Source organism: Vespula vulgaris, chromosome 7, assembly GCF_905475345.1.
Source record: "Vespula vulgaris chromosome 7, iyVesVulg1.1, whole genome shotgun sequence".
Lineage (NCBI taxonomy): Eukaryota > Metazoa > Arthropoda > Insecta > Hymenoptera > Vespidae > Vespula > Vespula vulgaris.
This window is the reverse complement of record NC_066592.1, coordinates 4751772-4772700: the sequence shown is the minus strand read 5'-3', so window position 1 is coordinate 4772700 and position 20929 is coordinate 4751772. Positions and strand designations below refer to the sequence as shown.

Sequence of the window (20929 nt, the reverse complement as noted above, 5' to 3'; positions counted from 1 at the left end):
ATGACAAATGTGTCTATTTAATTAAAAAAAAAAAAGAAAAAAAATACTATTATAGATGCTAATCATCTTTAGAAATATCATAATAATCTGATTCAATCTTTATATAAGAATATTTACGCAAAATACTTAATACATTTTTATTTATAGATATTTTTTTGGAAATATAAATTTATATCGGCTTTATTTAAAAATATTTTGATTTTTTTTTCTTTTTTTCTTTTATTAATACGAAATGGAAAATATTTTAGGAAGGTATTATGAAATAAAAATCGAAATTTATATCGATGAAGTGATGATTAATTGTAATTAGCTTGCGCGATTACTTCAGTGTAATGGCTGAAGAATGTGGAGAAATTAAAAATTTGATTTAAAAATTATATATATTTAGATATATCATGTTGAATCTTCTAACTATATAGGAATCCTATTGGGAACGTTCCATTGACCGACTATTTGCTGTATTCGAATAGAAGAAGGTACGACCCATAAATCGTGTTTGTTAGACGTGAAACAGTCACGAGCATCTACAAAGATGTTTCGAGTAGGTAAGTACTTGGATACTCGTTAGATACTCATAGATACAATATAAACGTATTAGATTGAACATGAGCATTTCAAGATTATAGTTTGTGTTCTCACGAGACCTTTCCCCTTATCTATTAATAGTTACTTTATTTTTTATCAATGTTTTTGTAATAGCTAAGAATTTGATCCGTAAAAATTGAAGTGATATTTTAATGAATCGATAAAAATTTTAATTTATCTTAAGATTGAAGGTCAATAAAAATTTATTAGAAGTTAATTTTTTATCATTGATCGAGAGAATATCGTGCTTTATTTATCGTACGATCAAATTTTTAATGAATGTTTCATTGATTTTACGATTTCAAATAGTTGCTTTAATTGTAGTAATGAAATTAAATTTTATTTAACGTTATAAGGGAAAGTGCTAAAATAATTTATGATTGATACATCCTTTTTTCGAGTCTCTTTTATCTCGAAACTTTAGAATTTTTTTATTCACGAAGAAAACGTGCGCAAGGTCAGAAACGACATGTTCTAATTAACGGAGGAATCAGAGCGTCCATCTAATCACGTTGGATTAGAATTTTGCGAGTCAGTCGGCTTAATCACAAAAATTTATTCGGGCTCATTTATTTTCTATCAGAAAATCTTTTATTCGGCATCTTCGTTTCTTCGTACGTTTAATAAAATTTATTTATATCTAAAGATATCCAATAAGATATACTAAGATCAACTAATTAGATAAATCTTAGAATTTTTTCATGTTACAAACGAAGATAAAAGATATATATATCATGGTTTGGAAATCTATAGGTTCCTTTTTCAAAATTAATATCGAATGAAATAAAATCAACTGTCGTCTTATATAACAATTCCTATGTTTTCGTATTACTTTCAATAACACAGTACTTCCAGGCTAATGACATTGAACGGACTTAATATTATCAACAAACAAATGGAAAAACATTTTCCTTGCGTTGTTTGTGTTATGTATCTTTATGTTTTGTCTTTGTTTAATATAATTCTTTTTGTGAATTCATGTAAGTACGTATGAAATAGATCTCAGTGAAACGGAGAATCGAGGTGAGAGAAGATGTCTGTTCGGTGAAAAGCGTGGAAATTTGCTATAAAACAAGTCTGACTGGCGAGGACGAGCGAGTATAGCTCTAATCGAGTTGGTGAGTCGGACAAGTATCCTGTTTACGAAGCTGAAACGCCGATCGATTCCGGATGCGTATCGTGAAAGCAGCCTTCGAGAGGAGGCAGAACTTCGAACGCACTCTTAGTGGATTTGCTGTGGCGCGGCGTGGTTCGCATACCACATGGTGAAATGTCTATTATCGTCTATTGTTCCGTAAATATGGCGACCTTCGAGTCTCGGTGAAATCATTCGATCGTGAGTCGCTTACGAACCGATATATAATCCTAACGTTTTCTTTCAAACGGTATATCATTCCCTTTGCAAACATAATTTTTTTTTTAGATTAGATTTGAAAGGAAAGGAAAACAATAAGGAAGATACGTTTAAGAAAATTAAAGAGGGGTGCCTTTGCATTTATAGGATCAATTTTCAAACGCAATTTACTTACGTATCCAATGGATTGACTAACAAATTGAAGTGACCAGGATCGTTGAGTTACATCGTTCGATCTATATACAAGGTATATCAATTTCAATCCTATCAACGCATCATAAAAATCGAATTTGTACATAGTCGAGAATGTACGTTTGATATCGTATAAATTTATTAATATTTCGTTAACGTTATTGACAATGTATCGTACGTACGAATCGTTGAAATAAATTCAAATACCGATAAGAAAAATTTGTTCGATTAAAAATCGATCGATTTCTATTAATATTTTTCTATATCGACCTATAGAAAATACAGCCGGGAGCATAATAATAGTTTGAAAGGTTACGTAGAATGTGTAATTAACGGCGTAAGTTTCACTGGGCCGTAAAAGCATCGGCACAGTAAGCGACTATTACTCTCGAATCTTTCGACTTGAGCTCGAATGGAGAATGTGGTCTGCTTGAGTCGAGTAGTAGTCCGTTGTCAATGTTCTCTGTCTGTCTATATGTCTGTCTGTCTGTCTCTTTCTCTTTCTCTTACTCTTTCTCTTTCTCTTTCTCTTTCTCTTTCTCTTTTTCTTTTTCTTTCTCTCTACATACCTCGTTCATCGAGCCGCATGAATAATTATTTTAGAGTTCGAAAAGAAGAAAAAAAAGATCCTTTGATTTTGGCATCTCCGTTACTCGATGCCACCGTCGTTTAGACATTGGCTGTGATTGATTTCAAGAACGAGGACGAACGTAAATAGATAGATACTGAGATTAATTTATTCGTTACTATTCATTATAAAGAAATCGTGGATAAGCAAATTGGACGAATCTAAAGGTTACCACTTGTTGTTGTCGACGAATGAATTATCACATACAATTTTAAAACGAAGTTAACTCTTTTGATATACGATTTGATCGCATTTGTAAAATTTAATATTAATTTATAGTATATAGTACGATTCATAGATAAATATTATGTTCTATATAGTTTCTTAGATTTTTTTCATATTCGTATCTGCGTACTTTTTTTTCTGCGATACGAAAAGAATCGTTCGAAGAAGAAATGATTTCTCTCTTAAAAAATATGTATAATATTTTCTTGCCTTCTTACGAATTCTTCTTTTTTTTCTCTTAACAAAATATATGTGTCTTATGATATACGTGTCTTTCTTTGTGATTAATTAAACGAGATAGATACATTATTAACGATTCGAATTAAGTAGGACACAATTTTATATTTTAATGATAAATATATTTTCGAATTTGCCTACTTTTATTAATGTCGAAATCTGCGATAATTTACGAAACGATTAATCTTCGATGAAATCTCAAAAGTCGATTGAATTTTATTTTTTTTTCTTTTGGGGAAACGGAGAGTTGGTTAACATCATGTCTTTGTTTGTTGAAGATCAAACAAGACAACAAAAAAAAAAGAATTGCGTCAATAAGAGAAACTCAAAAAGCGGGCGCAGACGATAAGGTGACTCATTGTTCGCGTCATGTTCAACATACGGGGATATATGTGAACGTATATGTATATCTATGTATCATAACAACGAGAAAGCCGAAGAGAATAGAAAATTCGTGCGTGGGCGGTGAAAGTGAGCGCGACGCGAGTGACTTAACCACCTCGTCATCGCATCGATATTATTAGAAAGTCGAAAATAGAGCGACTTTTGTCACGAACGACTTTTTATGATATACTTTTTCGAAAGTGAACATTCTTTCGATTCGTGACACACACTTTCGATTTTTCTTGTTTTTTTTTTGGTTGTTTTTTTTTTATGAATAATATAAGATCACTGTATAATCCTTTTTTTTGTAATCGCGATAAAAAGTTAGATTGTAAAGGGTTAAACGTAAACATATCGATTTATATTGTATTTTGAATTTTATCGAATAATTTACATTAGTTTATTTTTACTTTTAGAGATCTTTATACGTGTTACACAAGTAATATTAAGAGTTAGAATTATCAGTGACATCTTTTTTTTTCTTTTTTTAGAAAATACAGGATCGATCCTTCGTCATCAGTCACCATTGAAGTCATCTTTCGTAATCGTGTATGTGATATCCTTTTAGTTCGATTTTTTCCTTTTTTTTTTTTATTTTCACTTTACATCTATCGATCATCAACGAAATTGATTAGACGCGCATAGAGAGTCACTAAAGGACTCTTCGTTGCATCGAAAAAATATTCTCTATATTTCAACAGATCGATTCAGTTCTGCTTTTATAATAGAGAAAATCAATTTTCAACACTAAAGCATATACTTACGTAGTACAGAGTCGAGTATGAAAAGAACGGAAGTAACGCTTATCAAGGACTCGATCCTCGAGGATCAATTTTTTACTTTGTCATCGTGCTTCGATTATTCGCGATAATTTTGCACGCTTTTCTACTTCGGTGAGCTATTTTAAATGGACGACTTACAGCTCTCTCTCCCTTTTTGACAAGGATAGAAGAATTTATCATGGGGTTGAAAGGCGAGTGAATTGAATTAACTTCGATTTTATATATATATATAGATCCTTTGTTTCGAAAGGAATCATAAAATTCTTCTTTAAAAGAGCACCCGATGGAAGTACTTGCTCGATAAAATAAATGATCGAAAAATGATTCGATAATAATCATTTCATAGTACGAGTTTTATTAGTGCGAACGAACGATCAATCAATTTTTCGATTGTAAATGAGAAAGAAATATTATCGAATACATGAAAACTGTATACGCGTGTATAATCTTTGGTGCAATTTTATTGCGTATTTACGTATGGAACGTTGAAATATTCGTATTCGTTGCGAGTATAACGGTGAATGTAAACATTGTTAATTAGGTATTCATTTTTCAAGTATCTTTCAAGTATTTAAATTAAGTATACATTTTGAGTATCTTACCTTAGTATTTTTCTTTCTCCGTGAAAAGTATCGAAATACTTTCTTTTTTATTTTCTTTTCTCGTTAAGAAAGTGTAATTTTTGGAATCATTCGAACAATTCAACTTTTCATCGGTCATTGTCGTTATTTAATTCGAAATAGGGAAACAATGTTATACGAAATTTATCGGAAGATTTGTTAGTTATTTTTTTTTTTAATCGTAAAGGGTAACGATCAAAAAAAGTTAGATATTTTCTCGTGAGATTTATTTCGAAAATAAACGCAAGAATAGATCCATTGATGCAATAGATCGCCAAGGTCGTCGGTCGTTTTCTTTTACGGGAAGTTGAAGCGTGCGAAGAAGTCAAAGAAGGAAATTGGCGAACTACTCAAAATATCAAACTACTTTCTAGCGTTCACGCGTCCCGCATGAGAGGTACCGTTAAGCGGGAGAGCGTTGAGAACGACTCGAGAGCATTAACGCAAAAAATACACACACCTTCGCATTTCGCTTACCATTTACTGATTGCTATTTAAGTAACTATTATTCTAAGTGGTATATCCTATTTTGAATAAGATTAGCAGCTGGAATATAAATATTAGAAATAATAATTTAATATGATAATATCAAAATACAGAAGTGTTGGATATTTAAAAATAATTTTATTTAAACGTTCCGAATTTTAATTAATTATTTTTAACACTAATCTAATTTATCTATCATATATATATATATACATACAAAAAAATATTTGTTTTAAAGAAAATTTCGATGGTAAAAGTTATATGTTAAATATTGTTTATAACAATGAAAATCGTATCGAAAGAAATTTTTTTTTTTTAGATAATATTTAAAATTCTTACTTTTATTTATACATATAACAGCGTTGAATCTCCGAAAAGAACCATTTTATCTTTTTTGCATTTTCTTTAAAATCCTTTTTGAAGCAGAGTTTGTTTCTATCGAGTCGATTCGTGGCCGAGGTTAAAACCGCTCATCGAGCCAAGCTATTAACATATAGACACACTGACACACTAAGATCGTCTATCTATTCCCTTTTTTCTGCTTCCTTGTTTGTTTGTCACTTCTATTTTGTTGAATTTCTAATCGATCCAGATATTGGATTTTTTTTTAAATTTCGTACGATCTTTCAGTTTTTTTTGAAAAATCAGAAATATCTTTCAATTCATTTTGAAACAAATTATCTTAAAAATTCTATAAACATAAACGTTGTATGTAAATCATCATTCAATGATTTATATTATTAATATATATATATTTTTTTATAAAACATTGATTCACAAAGAAATGATCTACAATTATTGTGTGTCAATAATAAGATTCTTTAAATTTCATATATTTTTATTTAAAATTAATTATTCTTAAAAATAATATTAAAATAAGTATTACGTTATCGATCCTATCGTTATTACAAAATTCATAATCAGATTTACTTATAGCAGAGAGAATGATACGAATTTTCGTACCTCTAGCAAATTAAATGAATTGAAAAGATATTTCTAAGACGATAGTTGACAAGACGATATTGATAAGACGATAGTGATTTGTAAAAGGGTCGAGCATCAACTCTTAGTATTCTCGTTAGTCGTTGAAATCTCGTTTCCGTAATGGAGTTTCTGACGTGCCGTAGATTCTTCGTCGTCTTTCGTGCGAATCTTTCTTCGTAGACGAGAAAATCACAGAGAATTCGTCGTTGACGTTGAGTTTTCGAAGAGCTTTACAACTCGACGATGGTGTACGAATGGTTCTTGAGAAAGTGTTGTTAACGTTTTGAACGAAACGCGGGTGTTGCGTCTCCTCGCGTCGCGTCGATGAAATTTCGAGAGATTGGAACGTTAGCGATCGCAATAGGAAAGCAAAACTTTCACTCCGTTTCAGAGTTGACGGTCTCACGAAGCGTGCTCGATTTTATTTTCGTTGGTCTTACTCTGCGGATTTGTGTTCTTTCGTTTCTTGGTTTTGTAAAAAACGAGAAAAGAAAAAATAAAGGGAATCTTATATACGTACTATATGAAACAAAGAGATAACATCTTATCATTATTATTCTAAAAAATATCGCATATGTTTTTAGCTAGTAATGTTCAATTTAAAAAGATTAAAATAATAATATCATAAATATATTCTGTTAAGAAATACATCGACGGACCAGTAAAGTTTCATTTTTATAAACTTTCTATATAATATAAATTTAGCGTAGGTTGATAACGAGAAGGATTTAGTTTGAATATTATTCGTTTGAAGATTATATTACGTTCGTGTTAAGTTCACACGAGTCGAGTTGATTTCAACGTCAAGTGTAATATGCGATAAAGATTTACGGCCATCCGCAATAATTACGTTTGTGCGTCGTGGTTTATTGAACAGGTTAAAGAGAAAGAAAAAATAGGAATAAAAGAAGATGTAAAAGAGAAAGAGAAGGAAAAGGAGGAGGAGGAGGAAGAGAAGAAGAAGAAGAAGAAGAAGAAAGGGCGTTCGATCACACGGCACGTTCGACACAAGCAATCGAGAAAGGGAGAAAGAAGAAAGCTTGCAATTCAGTGACCCAAAATTATCGCACGTACATATATGCATACTTCCTCGCAATTAAACACCCACTTTGTTCGATTGTCTTCGAAGGCCTCTTTTCATGTTACTTTATGAAAGTACACATATACGTATGTCTTTACTTATATGTTCTAGCTACGTATCTTGAATGACAGATCGTAATCGTGATTATTCGAGAAAGCTATCCAAAGATTTTTAAAATCATGATATATTGTCAGTCTATTCGTTATTTTATAATAAAATTGAATCATTGTATATTTTGCAAGAACGTTTGATAGCTACTATATCGTTAGTAACTTTATTAATTTTAATTATTAATGCTATTAATGTTATTGTTGAATACGGAGTTACAATTTGTTAATCAAATTATAATTAATAGTTGTTACCAGTAATAGTTATTAATTCTAATTATTAATTAAAGTATTATTATTGTAGTTATTAATAATTATTATTATTTATCATTTAAATTCCAAATTAATCGTTTTATTTTTCATAATCTCGGATAGATCGAAAATGTTTAATATTCGCTAAGTAGACTAAGTTAAATGTAGAAGGGTGTTATTTGAGATTGAGACTTGAAATATTTGCAAGGCATCGTTCGCAATTTGTAATGTTAATTTCTTGGGTGAGGTACACGTCGCAGCAAGACTTCTCGAATCGGCTTTGACGTTCTCGTCGTTGTCGTGAAAAGTGTGCCAAAACTAAATCTTACGTTCGACTTAAGCGACGTCTTTGACATAGGTTCTCCGACACGTAAGTACGTCGACTTTGTCAGACATCGAATTACTATGATTCGGCATTTCGATAGAGAAATCGGTCGACCGATCGATCGATCGATCGATTAATCGATCGAATTCTTAAGCGTAGATACTTAGCTTGGCGCCATGAAAGTTTTATACTCTCGTTTTACGTCTCGTCAGAAATCCGGATATATCGTGCAAAATAAACGAAAGATTTGTATTTTTTATTGTTTCGTTAATGCAAACAATCGATCCTTCCTTTTTTTTTTCAATTTTTACGATGGACGAGTCATTGAATACTTTGTAAAAGGTACCTATCAAATTTAAGATATATTTACTCTATTTTTGAAAATTAATAATTATTTAATTGTGAAAGATAGAGAACTTCTTCTTGTATATTTAAAATAATAGACAAAGAGTAGAATATTTTTAAAGGAATATATCCATAAACGTTTTGAAAGATAAAATTGGGCCAATGAGTAGAATCGAGTGTTCGAAAGATAATCATTTAATAGTGATGATTTCATTCTCTCTCTTTCTCTCTTTCTTTCGTTTCGCGATCACTTCTGTAAGAAGTATTCGGAACTGGTCCAGTACCAAGAATACCGGATCTTCGTGAGCGAGGTAAATGCTAAGAAACGCGATCACATCGCGGGTGAAAGTCACAAGGAATCTCAGAAAATCGGTTTCTCGAGATTATATCTAATAGGTGATTCCGGTTATCGAGAATGGAGGATAACGAGGCGTTGTACGAGCTAAGAACGACTCGGTGCTCGCGTTGTCCCTCCAAGAGGAACGAAAGAGAGACCAATGGGAGAAAATTCGTTCAAAATCGATCGCAATCTTTGCTTTCCTTTTATCTCATTGGAATGGAAGAACTCGTAAACCAGAACTTTCATACGCATGTATACGTACATATATATGTATACAACTACACTATATTACTAATGATTTATATGTTAAATATTATTATTATTATGCAAAGAGTACTTATACGTGTATATATATATAAAATAATATTTATTAATAATATTTACATTTATAATCAATCTTAATAATTGCATATATATTAAGTCTATTAGAAAAATTTGTTTTATTTTTTTAAATAAAAGAAAATAATAAATATATGTATACATATATACCATTAATTAACATTCGATTAACAATTTATTTTTTCATTGATATTAACAATTTATTTTTCTTCAGACGAGGACAATAATTTCTTTTCGATAAAATAAATTGTCCTTGAATTGATCCAGTAAATAAAACTTTTCACCATAGACTTACTATATATACATACGTCGAGGGAATACTCCTTGTTCGTATGTAGGTATCTAGATAACAAAGCGAGATCCGTGTGAAAGCTGCTGGTGCATGGGGCTCTCGTGAATGGCCGCTGACGTCAAAGCTCGTGGAAAAATTGCGCAATTTCACCATTCCGATGGACGCCGCGGAATTTGTTCGGGCAGCTTTCTTCCTGCATCGCATCCGCGTTAGGAAAGATCGAGGTGATCGACCGTTTCGATGAGAAAATAGAACAATGATAATGATATATGACTAAACTCATATATGCGTGTATGTATACACATTTATTTCGTGCACATTTTATTTCGTCAAATTTTTAAGTTACATACTTTCTATCAATTTCTAATATTTCAATAACCAATGGAGATCTAACAAATTACTTAGAAAATGATTATTAGTAATATTTAATATTACTAATATTTATTAATTTAAAATAATTGTAACGAGTGGGTGATTATAAGTATTCTTTGTAATAGTTTAATACTACATACTATCTAGTGATACTCTTGTAATATCGTTTGAATACTATTGATAATATTGATAAGTATAGTTAATAATGATTAGTTTTAACTAATCTATCGATATCGCTATTCGCTATGATCGACTCTACAATTTCGTGTAATGGAAATAGCGAGCCGTTAATCTATGTGCGATTTGGTTCACTCCATTAAAATTTATAACAACGGATTCCCGATATGCTTCGATAATCTTGGAATTACATATGAAATTCTCAAAGGCAGGATGGTCAAGCGTATGACATTCTCAAAACTTATTGAGCCGGTGTTCTAGTTTGAGAAGGATCGAACGTAGACGATGGAACGCAAGTTATTTCGTTAAAAATGTACTTACATATGCAGGTATATTGAACGAACGTAGTCATAGTGTACGTATGTATTATATCTATGTACATATTCAATAGATATATACATAAAGTAGAATGTAGGAAAGGATAGAATGATATCATCGTCTACCATTTTTTTTCGTAACTAAATGTTAACAATTTTTAATCTATTATTTTTACATACGACGAAATATACTTAATCTTTTTTTTTATTCTTCGCTATTTTAAATTAGTTAAAATATTTTACACGGACGACGATACTTTGCATTCAAACGATTGCGTAAACAATTACGCAATGAAGCAATTTATTTATTCGTCGTATTATCTTAATTTATTATATATTACTATTACTTGTCTTTTTTATTTCACGTGTCATTCATTTCATTCTAGTATGATTTTAGTTATTTCCATGATTAGAAACTATGCACGAGCTTATGCATGATTTCGTCGGCGCACGACAAACGAGATACTTTTTCTGCAGGGAGCGAAAGGCCCCGAACTTTCTTTTTTCTTAATCATCCTCGAGAGAGCTACGATATGGGACGTAAACGGAGCGACTGTGAATCACGACGAGTCCACTTGCGCCCCCGTATATGCTTCTCTCTCTCTCTCTCTTTCTCTCTTTCTTTCTTTCTCTCTCTCTTTCTTTCATGAATGCCGGAAGTCGAGCGTGCTCCGGATACAAGCGAAAGTCCTCGATACGCGTTATAAATCGAGATACAGATGCACTCGAATTTTCAAGTTTCTTTTTTATAACTTATCTCGCAGTATCATATATCTATTATATTCAGTTATTAATCATTTAGAATTTATTTATTATCTGAATATATATATTTTTTATATAATTGTTTACGGATTAATAAATAATAATTCATATCGATATCGAAGAAAAATTTATATTCGATCAAGATTATCAAGATCATTCGAATATATGTAGATCCGTAATTTTTATCGGGATTGTGACTTGATTGAAAAAAAAATTCGTACGTCACGTCACGCATTGTGAGTGAATAATTTGAGATAGAAGAAAGGAGAAGGGGTTTCCTATGTGAATGACAACGGCGGGAGGAATTTGAATGTCTTTTTGTTTTTTCAAAAGGGGTTTGAAGAGACGAAAGGAGAGAAGAAACGAACGAGAAGGAGGAGTAATATGGCGGAGAGGCAATGAGGGATTTTGGTGAAAGCAGACGACCCCGAAGAGGGGAGAGTATATAGGTTGCGTTTCGTTTCCAACGTTCTCATAAGACCACGAACGCACTCATCAAACTCGCCGGCGTGTTCTTTTTCATGTGATTTTTTTGATTAAAGTATCTACATAAAAACGCGTTTCACTCTTTCCATAGATCTTTTTATATATATATACACATATATATATATATTTACATATACAATATATATACTTTTTTACATTGTAAAAAATATAGAAGCTACGAAAAGAAGATAATATTTATTAAGTGCCAAGTGTGTGTGTGTCTCGAATAGGATTACAATAGAGGGACTTATCAATTCACACGATAAGGAGCTTCACGTCGAACGAACGAACGAACGAAAGGTTTGTGTTCGAAATTTGTGCCGAATACGAAAGTGAATATTTGTTGATTAGTGTCAACGATTGTGCTTATTACACATTCTCTCGTTTTTTTTTATTTTATTTATTTCTTTTCTTATCTTTTTCTCTTTATCATAAAAATCGTCATCATTAACATCATTATCATCATCATCGGCGTCATCATTATCGTCATTATTATTATTAATATTTTTTGACGATGTGAGGTGTTTATTTTTTAATATCGATTGGATATATCGATTCGATGAAAAAAAGTAGGAGAGGTTTAGGTATCATTGAAAGAGTCGAAGATTCTTCTTCGTTTTTTTTTTCTTTTTTACTTCATCCGTTGATCCCTCCCCTCTCTCTTTCTCTCGTGAGCACCCATTGAAAAGGCCAGCAGGGTATGTGGGGTAGCGAGTCAGTGTGTCAGCGTTCTCACGTCTTCTCTTCTTTCGTGACGTCCTCCTCTGGTTCTCCGTGTCTCGAGAATAAGGCCGCATGTAGGCAGAAAGAGAAGGAAAGAAAGAGATAGGTAGATAGATAGATAGATAGAGAGAGAGAGAGAGAGAGAGAGAGAGAGAGAGAGAGAGAGAAATAATCCTTTATCGTGGAGGAGGAAAGAAGCTGACGAGCAAGAGAGAAAGCGAGAGTACCTATGTTTGTATACATACAAACGTTCATTTAGCGTATGTAAAAGAGAGAGAGAGAGAGAGAGAGAGAGAGAGAGAGAGAGAGAGAGAGAGAGAGAGAGAGAGAGAGAGAGAAAGGACGATTCATTTATCAACAGACAACGGACTCCATTAGAACGTTTTATAGGTTGTATAAAATCATACATAGACATTCGGTTATCATCGTTCGTACCAGCAATATCGTGCCTCTCTTCATCTCTTTTTCTCGTGTAACTGTGAGAGTGTAAACTTTACACCCGTACTACGTTATACATCGACCGTTGAAATGTAATAAAAACATGGGAGAATGAGAGAGTTTGGAATTCAGAACGAAAGCCGACAGCATTGATGGTGAACTTTTAAACGAGTAATGAATTCGTTTCGATTCGTTCTCTATTTGTTCGTGTATGTTATTTAAAAATGGGTTCGAAATATCTGTGTACGTAGAATTTCGATAATAATTGGAGAAAAAGTGATGAGCACTTTTAATTGGTACATAGATATATAAGCTTACGTACATATCTATACACACACATATACATACATATACACACAAATATATATATTTTTATTATTATCTATATATATATGTATATATATATATATACACACACATAGGACATATACGTATATACGTACGTGTCAAACGATTTCTCGAAAGCAGTAGACAAAAAAAGGTAGAGGTGGGGAGATTTGTAAAAAACGCCGGTCGTATCGTTTTAACGAGCGAGAGGAACGTTCCCGTGAAAGTTTCGTAAACAACGACGTTGACGAGCCATGAGTCCAATTTTCTACGGTTTTCGAACGACGCCTTAATTTAGCGCTTTCTGCTTCGGTATTTTGCACGACTACTAACCGGTATTTGTATATATACTCGTGTGTGTGTGTCTGTGTATGTACACATATGTCGTATATTAGTTGTGTAAAAAGTAGGAAACGGAGTTGGACGTTTCATCAAGATAAATAATGGATCGACTAACGAACTAAATGACTTTTCATCTGGTATATTATCGAAGTTTTTTATCTCTGAGAAAACGAATACGTACTTGTTTATTTCATTGAATTTTCGATATAATTGTATTTCTATTAATGATTTCATTATAAAATTAGTTCGTTTAATACGTATATTAATTAGTTTCCAGTGTTATACGCATGTATTATGATATGTATCTAAATTTGAATTTAATTAGATATTCCATAGCAATGTACACATGTTATGTAGAATAGTGGAACATTTCGTTGTTGCCGGATATATTATTGATCTATGAGAATACCATTCCAAGGAATATTCGTACGTTTATAATTAACAAAAATATTCAAATGTTCTCATTTGAAAGACTTATCTTTCACGTCATATTAAAAGGGCAAATTATCTGACAATTTTCATAGGAAAACTAATTAATTATGACCGTTATTTTAGAATAGATAAAAAATAATTTCTTTCACGAGTCAACGAGGGTCAACATAATCAACGATCTCTTCGTCACACGATCCAACTATATAATATTTTCCTTTTTTTCTTTCTTCTCTTTCGTTTCGCCATCCTCTTTCTTCCTTCTCGTCTCGTTTCTTCCCGTTCCATCCTGTCCCTGTCACTTTCACGTAGGAGCAGAATTTCGCGTTTGTACGCACACAGCCGTTGTAGCCTTACGGTGTTCCGTTTCGCGTCGCATTCTTATGGGGTTTCACCTGGCTTGGTAGATACATTATACGTATACGTATTTACTTGCATGTGTTTTATATGTGTATCATCGCGTGTGCACTCATAACGGTACTTGATTACGTCACGAGTTCCCTGCACACCTGTCACCTTGCTCGCGGACAAAGGGTGGCACCTTCTCAGCCGGTAGAAATAATAATAACTCGTGAGGGTGCTGAAGAGGAAGAGGGAAGCCCCCGAGGGGTGGGGGAAGTAAGTAAGTAAGTAAGTACTTACGTACAACGAGCCTCTTGAACTGCCTACCTGCTGCTACCCGATATCTGATTTCCGTGACGATGAAACCGGGACTACAGCCTTCTCGTTTTCTTCCCAACGGTGTCATTACAACGACATAGAATTGAAAATTATTTTCTAAGGTGATGGATTATCGACATTATTGCCGGATCGTTCATTAACATAGAAAGTTTTTTTAAGTTTTTCTATCACGTTTTTAAATCGTACAGTAAGACTTTCTTATGAGAATTTAATGGAAGTGTCATAAACGTGAACAGGTTACGGTTTTTGGATTTATCGTCGAGTATACAAATTGGATAATATGTAAACAAAGAAGTAATAGCTTTTAAGTTTCGATATTTATGGCGATGCAAAATTTTTGAATATTATATATTTGTACGTATAGAGAGACAGAGAGCTCATGTTCTTAATTGTAGATACATAGATTTTTTTTTTAATAGATGTAAACGTTAAATGGAACGTTCGATGGGTTCATTCACCGTTAGTAAAATAATTGCGTGATTCTTCGGTCTTTAACGATAGAAAAGTAATTTGTGTCTAGTTGCACATATATGTACTATAATTTTGTCGAGAAAGATGATCGTCGCGTCGTTTTGATATCAACAGAAAAACGATCGGTTGATGTTACAGCGGAAAATACCTCCTCCGTTTCATTTTTCCTTTTTCTTTTTTCTTTTCATTGCTCTTGCATTTGTCGAGATTATTTAGGACGTGAGATACTGTTATAGTTACTGATATATACGTGTCTTCCCATGGTGTTTCTTACAACGAGTCGTGTGTGAAGCATGTAAAACATATTCGACCAAAAAAGAGACATTTGTTTATACGAACGAATGAAAAGTTTTAATTGGATTTTCATGGGGAATATATGAATCCACGAACGTGAAACGAGGATCTAATTTTTGAGTTTTTCAAATCTCTAAATTTTTTTTTCCATGCGAGACTTTGAATGTGAAATTCGTATTTGTATTATAATTTCATGATTAGATTCACATTCTATAGATATGTATACGAACTTGTATTATTTCAACTTAATAAGTTACTAAACTTTCCTTTTGTATCGTTGTCTCGATAGTTCTTTAAAGCACGAAATTAGAAATTTAGAAAAAGTACTCTTGACTTTTTCATCCTTTTTCTCTTTCGATTGACGTGGCTCCATTTGAAATCGTGTTCCTTCCATATTTGGATCTTGAGAATAAAATTCTTGAATGAAGGCTAACAGGCCGTTTATGTTGTCTATTTTCAGTGCGTTGCCAAGCTACAGAGATTTTATTTTTGGGGCCGCTTTCTCCCAACAGCTCGCTTTTCTACCGTGTCTTTTTCAGATCACATCGCGTTAGCTCTCAACCACTTGTTTCAGGTGAACACGAATAACCCTTTCTCTTCGATCTAAACGGCGCTCAACTCTGTTAGAATCGACACGTTATTTTACATCGAATATCGATTAGATCGCTTGACATTATACATGTACCATCTCCAATTTTAGATCACCATTTACCTATCGAATTATTCGAGTATGAACGTTTTCCATCTCATAGTAAAGCTATGATTGCTCCTTTTGATGTTAGAGAGGTTTTAGTAGAAGATTAAAATTGATATCATCATTTAGTTACTTTTATCAATGGATCGATATTACGTAGATATATACAAGGACACTTCATATAATTGGAAACACTCCGATAATTCAATAAACGTTAACTTCAATAAAAAAATTCATTTAAACAAGAATCGCATATTTTTATAGAAGACCATGATCACTTACTTATTCAAACGTTTTTTATCGATTGTTATGAGATCAGTTATAATCTGTTAAGTGGAACTCCAATTATTATATTGAAATAAATTTATTTATATTAAATAATGCAACGTTCGAGTGAAATAAGGTCGACTTAGAACGTTGTTTCCCTTTTCTTTCTTTTTTTTTTGTTAACTATTTCGAGTGGTTAAAGCTTCGTTAAAAGTTTAGTCCCTTTTGTCGTTCATTGTGAACGGACAACAACATAAACGACCACGACGACTCGTTTTCGTGAAAAAGGAAAACGTCGTTTCACGATGACTCGGTTGAAAATCATTTCTGAATGTTTTCTCTAGCTCTGATGTTGCTCCTTGAGCATTCTCTGTAGGTCTAATTTTGTGAGAAAGTAGAAAAGGTTTTACTATTAGGACCCAAAATTACAACACGTAAGGGATTTTTGTGTTAGAACTTTGAACGTTAAACAACTGACAGCAAACAGGTGTAAAACGAGAGAGGGAAAGGAAATCGAAAGAGAAAGAGAGAGAGAGAGAGAGAGAGAAAAGAAATTTTCTCGAATGAAAAAGGTCGAGGAACGAAAAAATGATTCAAACATATTATTGGAATCAGGTGGGTTTGTTCGTTTTCGCGTTGAATCATTATTTTGAAAGGAATTTTTGAATGATGATTAATTTAAATATTATTTTGTTAAAATTGGAAAACTGTTTGATTATTATTTGATTATTATTATTATTGTACGGGAAGGAAATTTTTTTATTTATTTTCTTGATATAATCGAATATAATGTATACAAATTTTAATTGAGAGAGAATTTCATTCGATGAATTAATAATTTTTTCACAATTTTGTTATGTATCATTTTGTTTTTTTTTTGTTGTACAATATTGCGAAAAAGTTCTTTGGGGAAATATACAGTAGGAGACCGGTGAAACTCACTTCACTCGCACTTTCACGTATTATCGAGCTGTGGTCGTTATCCTTGTAGGTACACGAACTACCATAAGACACTTCCGGATGGACGAGTTAACATCATGCGGGTGAGAAATCTAGGTCGGTGCGTTGCTCGTTGACTTGTTCGAGTCTCATTCTTATCGGTTTCGTGTGATTATGCAAGTTTCATTTACTACATGTAAGGTACATATATGGAGAATTCTACGAAGAGAGAAAACGAAACGATTAGATCAATTTTTTCGAAATTTTTTTTTCTCATTTGTAGTGCAATAAAGTAGACAACAAGTGTTTTCTATATTGCGTATGTAGAATCAGCCTAAAGTTTCTAAATCATTTCAACAATCAAATTTTTTTTCTCGACGTTTTTTTTCGACTAATTTCTTTTCTCAGATTGTAAAACTACATGCCTAGGAACTTTTTTACAATGTGAAAAATGAATAATTTTTTTCTAGTTTTTTTTAGTATTATTCTTCTTTGTTTTTTTTTAGGATAATTAATTTTTGTTCATTAAGTTGGTTAACAGATAAAAATTTAAAAAAGGAAGGATCTATTAAATAGACAGATAAAATAGAAAGTTATATAAATCTGTATTTTTGTTGAAAATTTTGAAATTCGACGTCCTCTTTAAATGTGTTCTGAAATTCGATCTAACGTTGGAGAGAACGTCTACTAATAACAAGATAGAAGAGTAATTCGATTGAAAATGGAAGTATCGTCTAGCTATGTAATCTCCAGCGTTATACTTTAAGGAGCTCGTAGGATGTCTTCTATTAATCCTCCTGGAAAGTCTTCGAGATGAAACTCGAATCGGTATAGAATAAAATGGAAGTTAGGTAGATATAGTTAGTTCTATCGAGCATGATCGTCACAGGAGCTCACGCTGGATTTATTATTGCTTACGACGTCTATCCGTGTTCTTTTGCGAGAGTAAAAAGATTTAATTACAAGTTTTTATTCGTATGTTTTTTAATAACATCGTAGAAAGTCATTGAAATTTGTTTCGTTCGTTTCGTCAAATTTGGAGAATCTTACTGATAGATCTTCTCAAATATCGCAGTTCGCAAACGACGATAAATAATATCTAAACAATTTGAACAATCAGCACTTCTTTAATCCGATTAATTAATTATCCAACGAAATGAAAATCTTGGCATTTTGAAATGATTATATAGTCATAAATCGATTATCGTTGAACGTAATTATTTAATTCAACGAAGTTAAGAGGAAGGAAGTATTAAAAAGGATAGGCTTAAAAAGAACCATTTATTATTGAACCATAAAGATTCTCTTTATCGTCGATTCCCCCACTTTCCCCTTACTAGCGTTTTACGATGTTTCGGTGAAAGCAAATGCCTTCTAACGGGACAAAAAAAGGATCAAAATAATCTATCGCGAATATGAAGAGAAGTTCTTCGGGCGTTAATACGAATCCCATTTCATTTATAACATATTCCTTGAGATAGAAGAAGAAGAGAAAGAGAGAAAAAAAGCAAGAAGAAAAAAAGCAGAAGAAAAGGAAGAAGCAGAAGAGGATGATGATGAAAAAAGAAAGAGCTAAGTCCGCTATGGGGAAGTAGAAGGAGTGGGCGGGGAGAGGAGAGAAGGAGGGAGTAGAGACGACAACGACGTTGGGCCTGTTTGTGCCTTGCTCTGACGTAGATACTCGAGGTAGCTTGATCGTGATGAGTTTATGGTGGTAGTGGTAGTAACGTAGTAGTGATGGTGGGAATGAAAGGTGGCACAGTAGGAACGATCGAGATCGTCAGTAGGTCACTAGGACGTGGCTCGTGGCCGAGACGAGCGTGGCTCGCACCTTCAGTCGGTCCCCGTCGGCCAGGACAGCCACCTCTGGGCCCGTCCATTCTTGCTCGCGCGCGCGCAACTTTTCTTCGTCGTTATTGTCGTTGAAAAGAGTGGCCTGATGAGGACCAACTGTTAGCAACGCTTCGTTTCGTGCGACAGGTGTGACTCGTCGTCGATTAGAGAGAGAGAGAGAGAGAGAGGGAGGGTCGTGAGGAGAGGAACAAAAGAATAAAAACGGATCAACGGAGAAAAACAAGAAGGATTATCGCAGGACTCGGAGTCAGGTGTGAATCCTCGAGCGTTGTTTCGCGATTGACGAAGTTTTTTTTTTCTTTTTTTATCTCTTTCATTGTTTTTTTTTTTACACAAAGTAGATAAGTTCTTTCCGAAGAAGACGGAAGATCGTCTGTACAGTTCCTTTTTTCTTTTTCCTTTTATTCTTTTCCTTTCCGTAAAAAATATTCGATTTTTTGTAGACAAGTAAACATTCCCGGATCTATCGATTTCTTCCCGATTTATTTTTACTTTCGATGATAGTTTTTATTCTTCGAGATTATCGATGATAGATAAAGGAATCGGGGAGATCACTTTTTACTGACAATGAGTTGGAAATTTTTTTTCTTATTTGTTTGTTTGTCACTGTGTAATCACTATTAATGTTTAGGAATATGAATTACATCGTTCGCGGAAGTATTTAACAGTCCTCCGTGTTACGAAAACGCAGACTGTGGAAAAGTTCTTGAACGTTTAAACGTTTTCTCATCCTTCTTAATTAAGAGCAACGATTTCGAAGGAAGTGGGTCAGATGCGCGTTGCGTAACATCCTTCGGAGAGGATCGGACAGGTAGACGTGCTACTTGTGCTTCCGGCTGGCGACGATTGTCAGCAAATGCATTCTTTTTTTTCCTCTTCTTCTTCTTCTTCTTTTTCTTCTCCCTTTTTTCTTTTTTCTCTTCTTCTTTTTCTTTTTCGTATTTCGTGCATGTTTATTTCTTTCCTTTATTTCTATTAGCGATGACACTTACTGTGCGGGTTAAAAGGAGAAAGGATAACGCGAACAACGTTACGTGTTACGATCCTTCGAACTTGATTATTTTTTTTCTTGTTTTCTTTTTTAATTACAGAAGAAAAACGTACACACGATGGAGAGGACGTGGCGGAGTATACGGAAGACGGCCTTTATCTTATTGCTGCCCTTACTATTGCTAGCCGTGAGTAGATTTATAAAATCCTTTTCCGTTTTATTTCTTTCTTTGTTTTTGTTTTCCCTTTTTCTTTGCTTTTCTCTTTATCGTTTATCGATCATCTTCGAGATCGATTATCGTTTGATAAAACAGATGATCGTCCCTGTCAGTACTTTCGCGGAAGAAAAGTTTGAGGTATATCCTATTAAAAGTTGTCGAGATACTTGAAGATTTTCAAGAAATAATGATCGTGGTATAATTATAATAATTTATATTTATCTTGGAGACAGTTTTTTGAGATATCTTTTCCTTAGATTTTTTTAATAGTATATCAGAAAGTTACATCCTAAATATTATCAATACAATTTGTAATTATATCAATAGAAATAATAGTGCTAAAAGATTCTCGATTGGGATTGTGAGTGATCTAGTGACCATTATAGAAAGATTTGTATAATAATGATATAAAAATAAGAAAAAGGAAAAAGAAGATATTTAGTTATGAGAAATAAAATGATAAAAGAAGTGGGTGTTTACCGTTAATTCGTTAATTCTAGATAAAACGGTTACGCTTAATGGTCTTGGTTGCACATGGTGCGCTTGATAACCAACGATAAGCCAGTCTTACCACGTATTTATTTTATTTT

General features: G+C 32.9%; 1 protein-coding gene across 5 annotated transcripts in view; it reads left to right on the top strand.

Annotated features, from left to right (window-relative positions):
- Positions 1-20929, top strand: part of LOC127065272 (cuticlin-4) — a 40458-nt gene that overhangs the window by 7064 nt on the left and 12465 nt on the right. For 2 of the 5 annotated variants that reach the window (XM_050997368.1, XM_050997366.1), the window contains exon 2: positions 20223-20309. In XM_050997368.1, the coding sequence (XP_050853325.1) occupies positions 20241-20309 (69 nt within the window). In that variant the 5' untranslated portion in view covers positions 20223-20240. Of the gene's footprint in view, positions 1-419; positions 546-11944; positions 11973-18908; positions 19383-20222; positions 20310-20929 lie in introns of those variants that run through there. The other 3 variants (XM_050997365.1, XM_050997369.1, XM_050997367.1) reach the window with 3 other exon arrangements.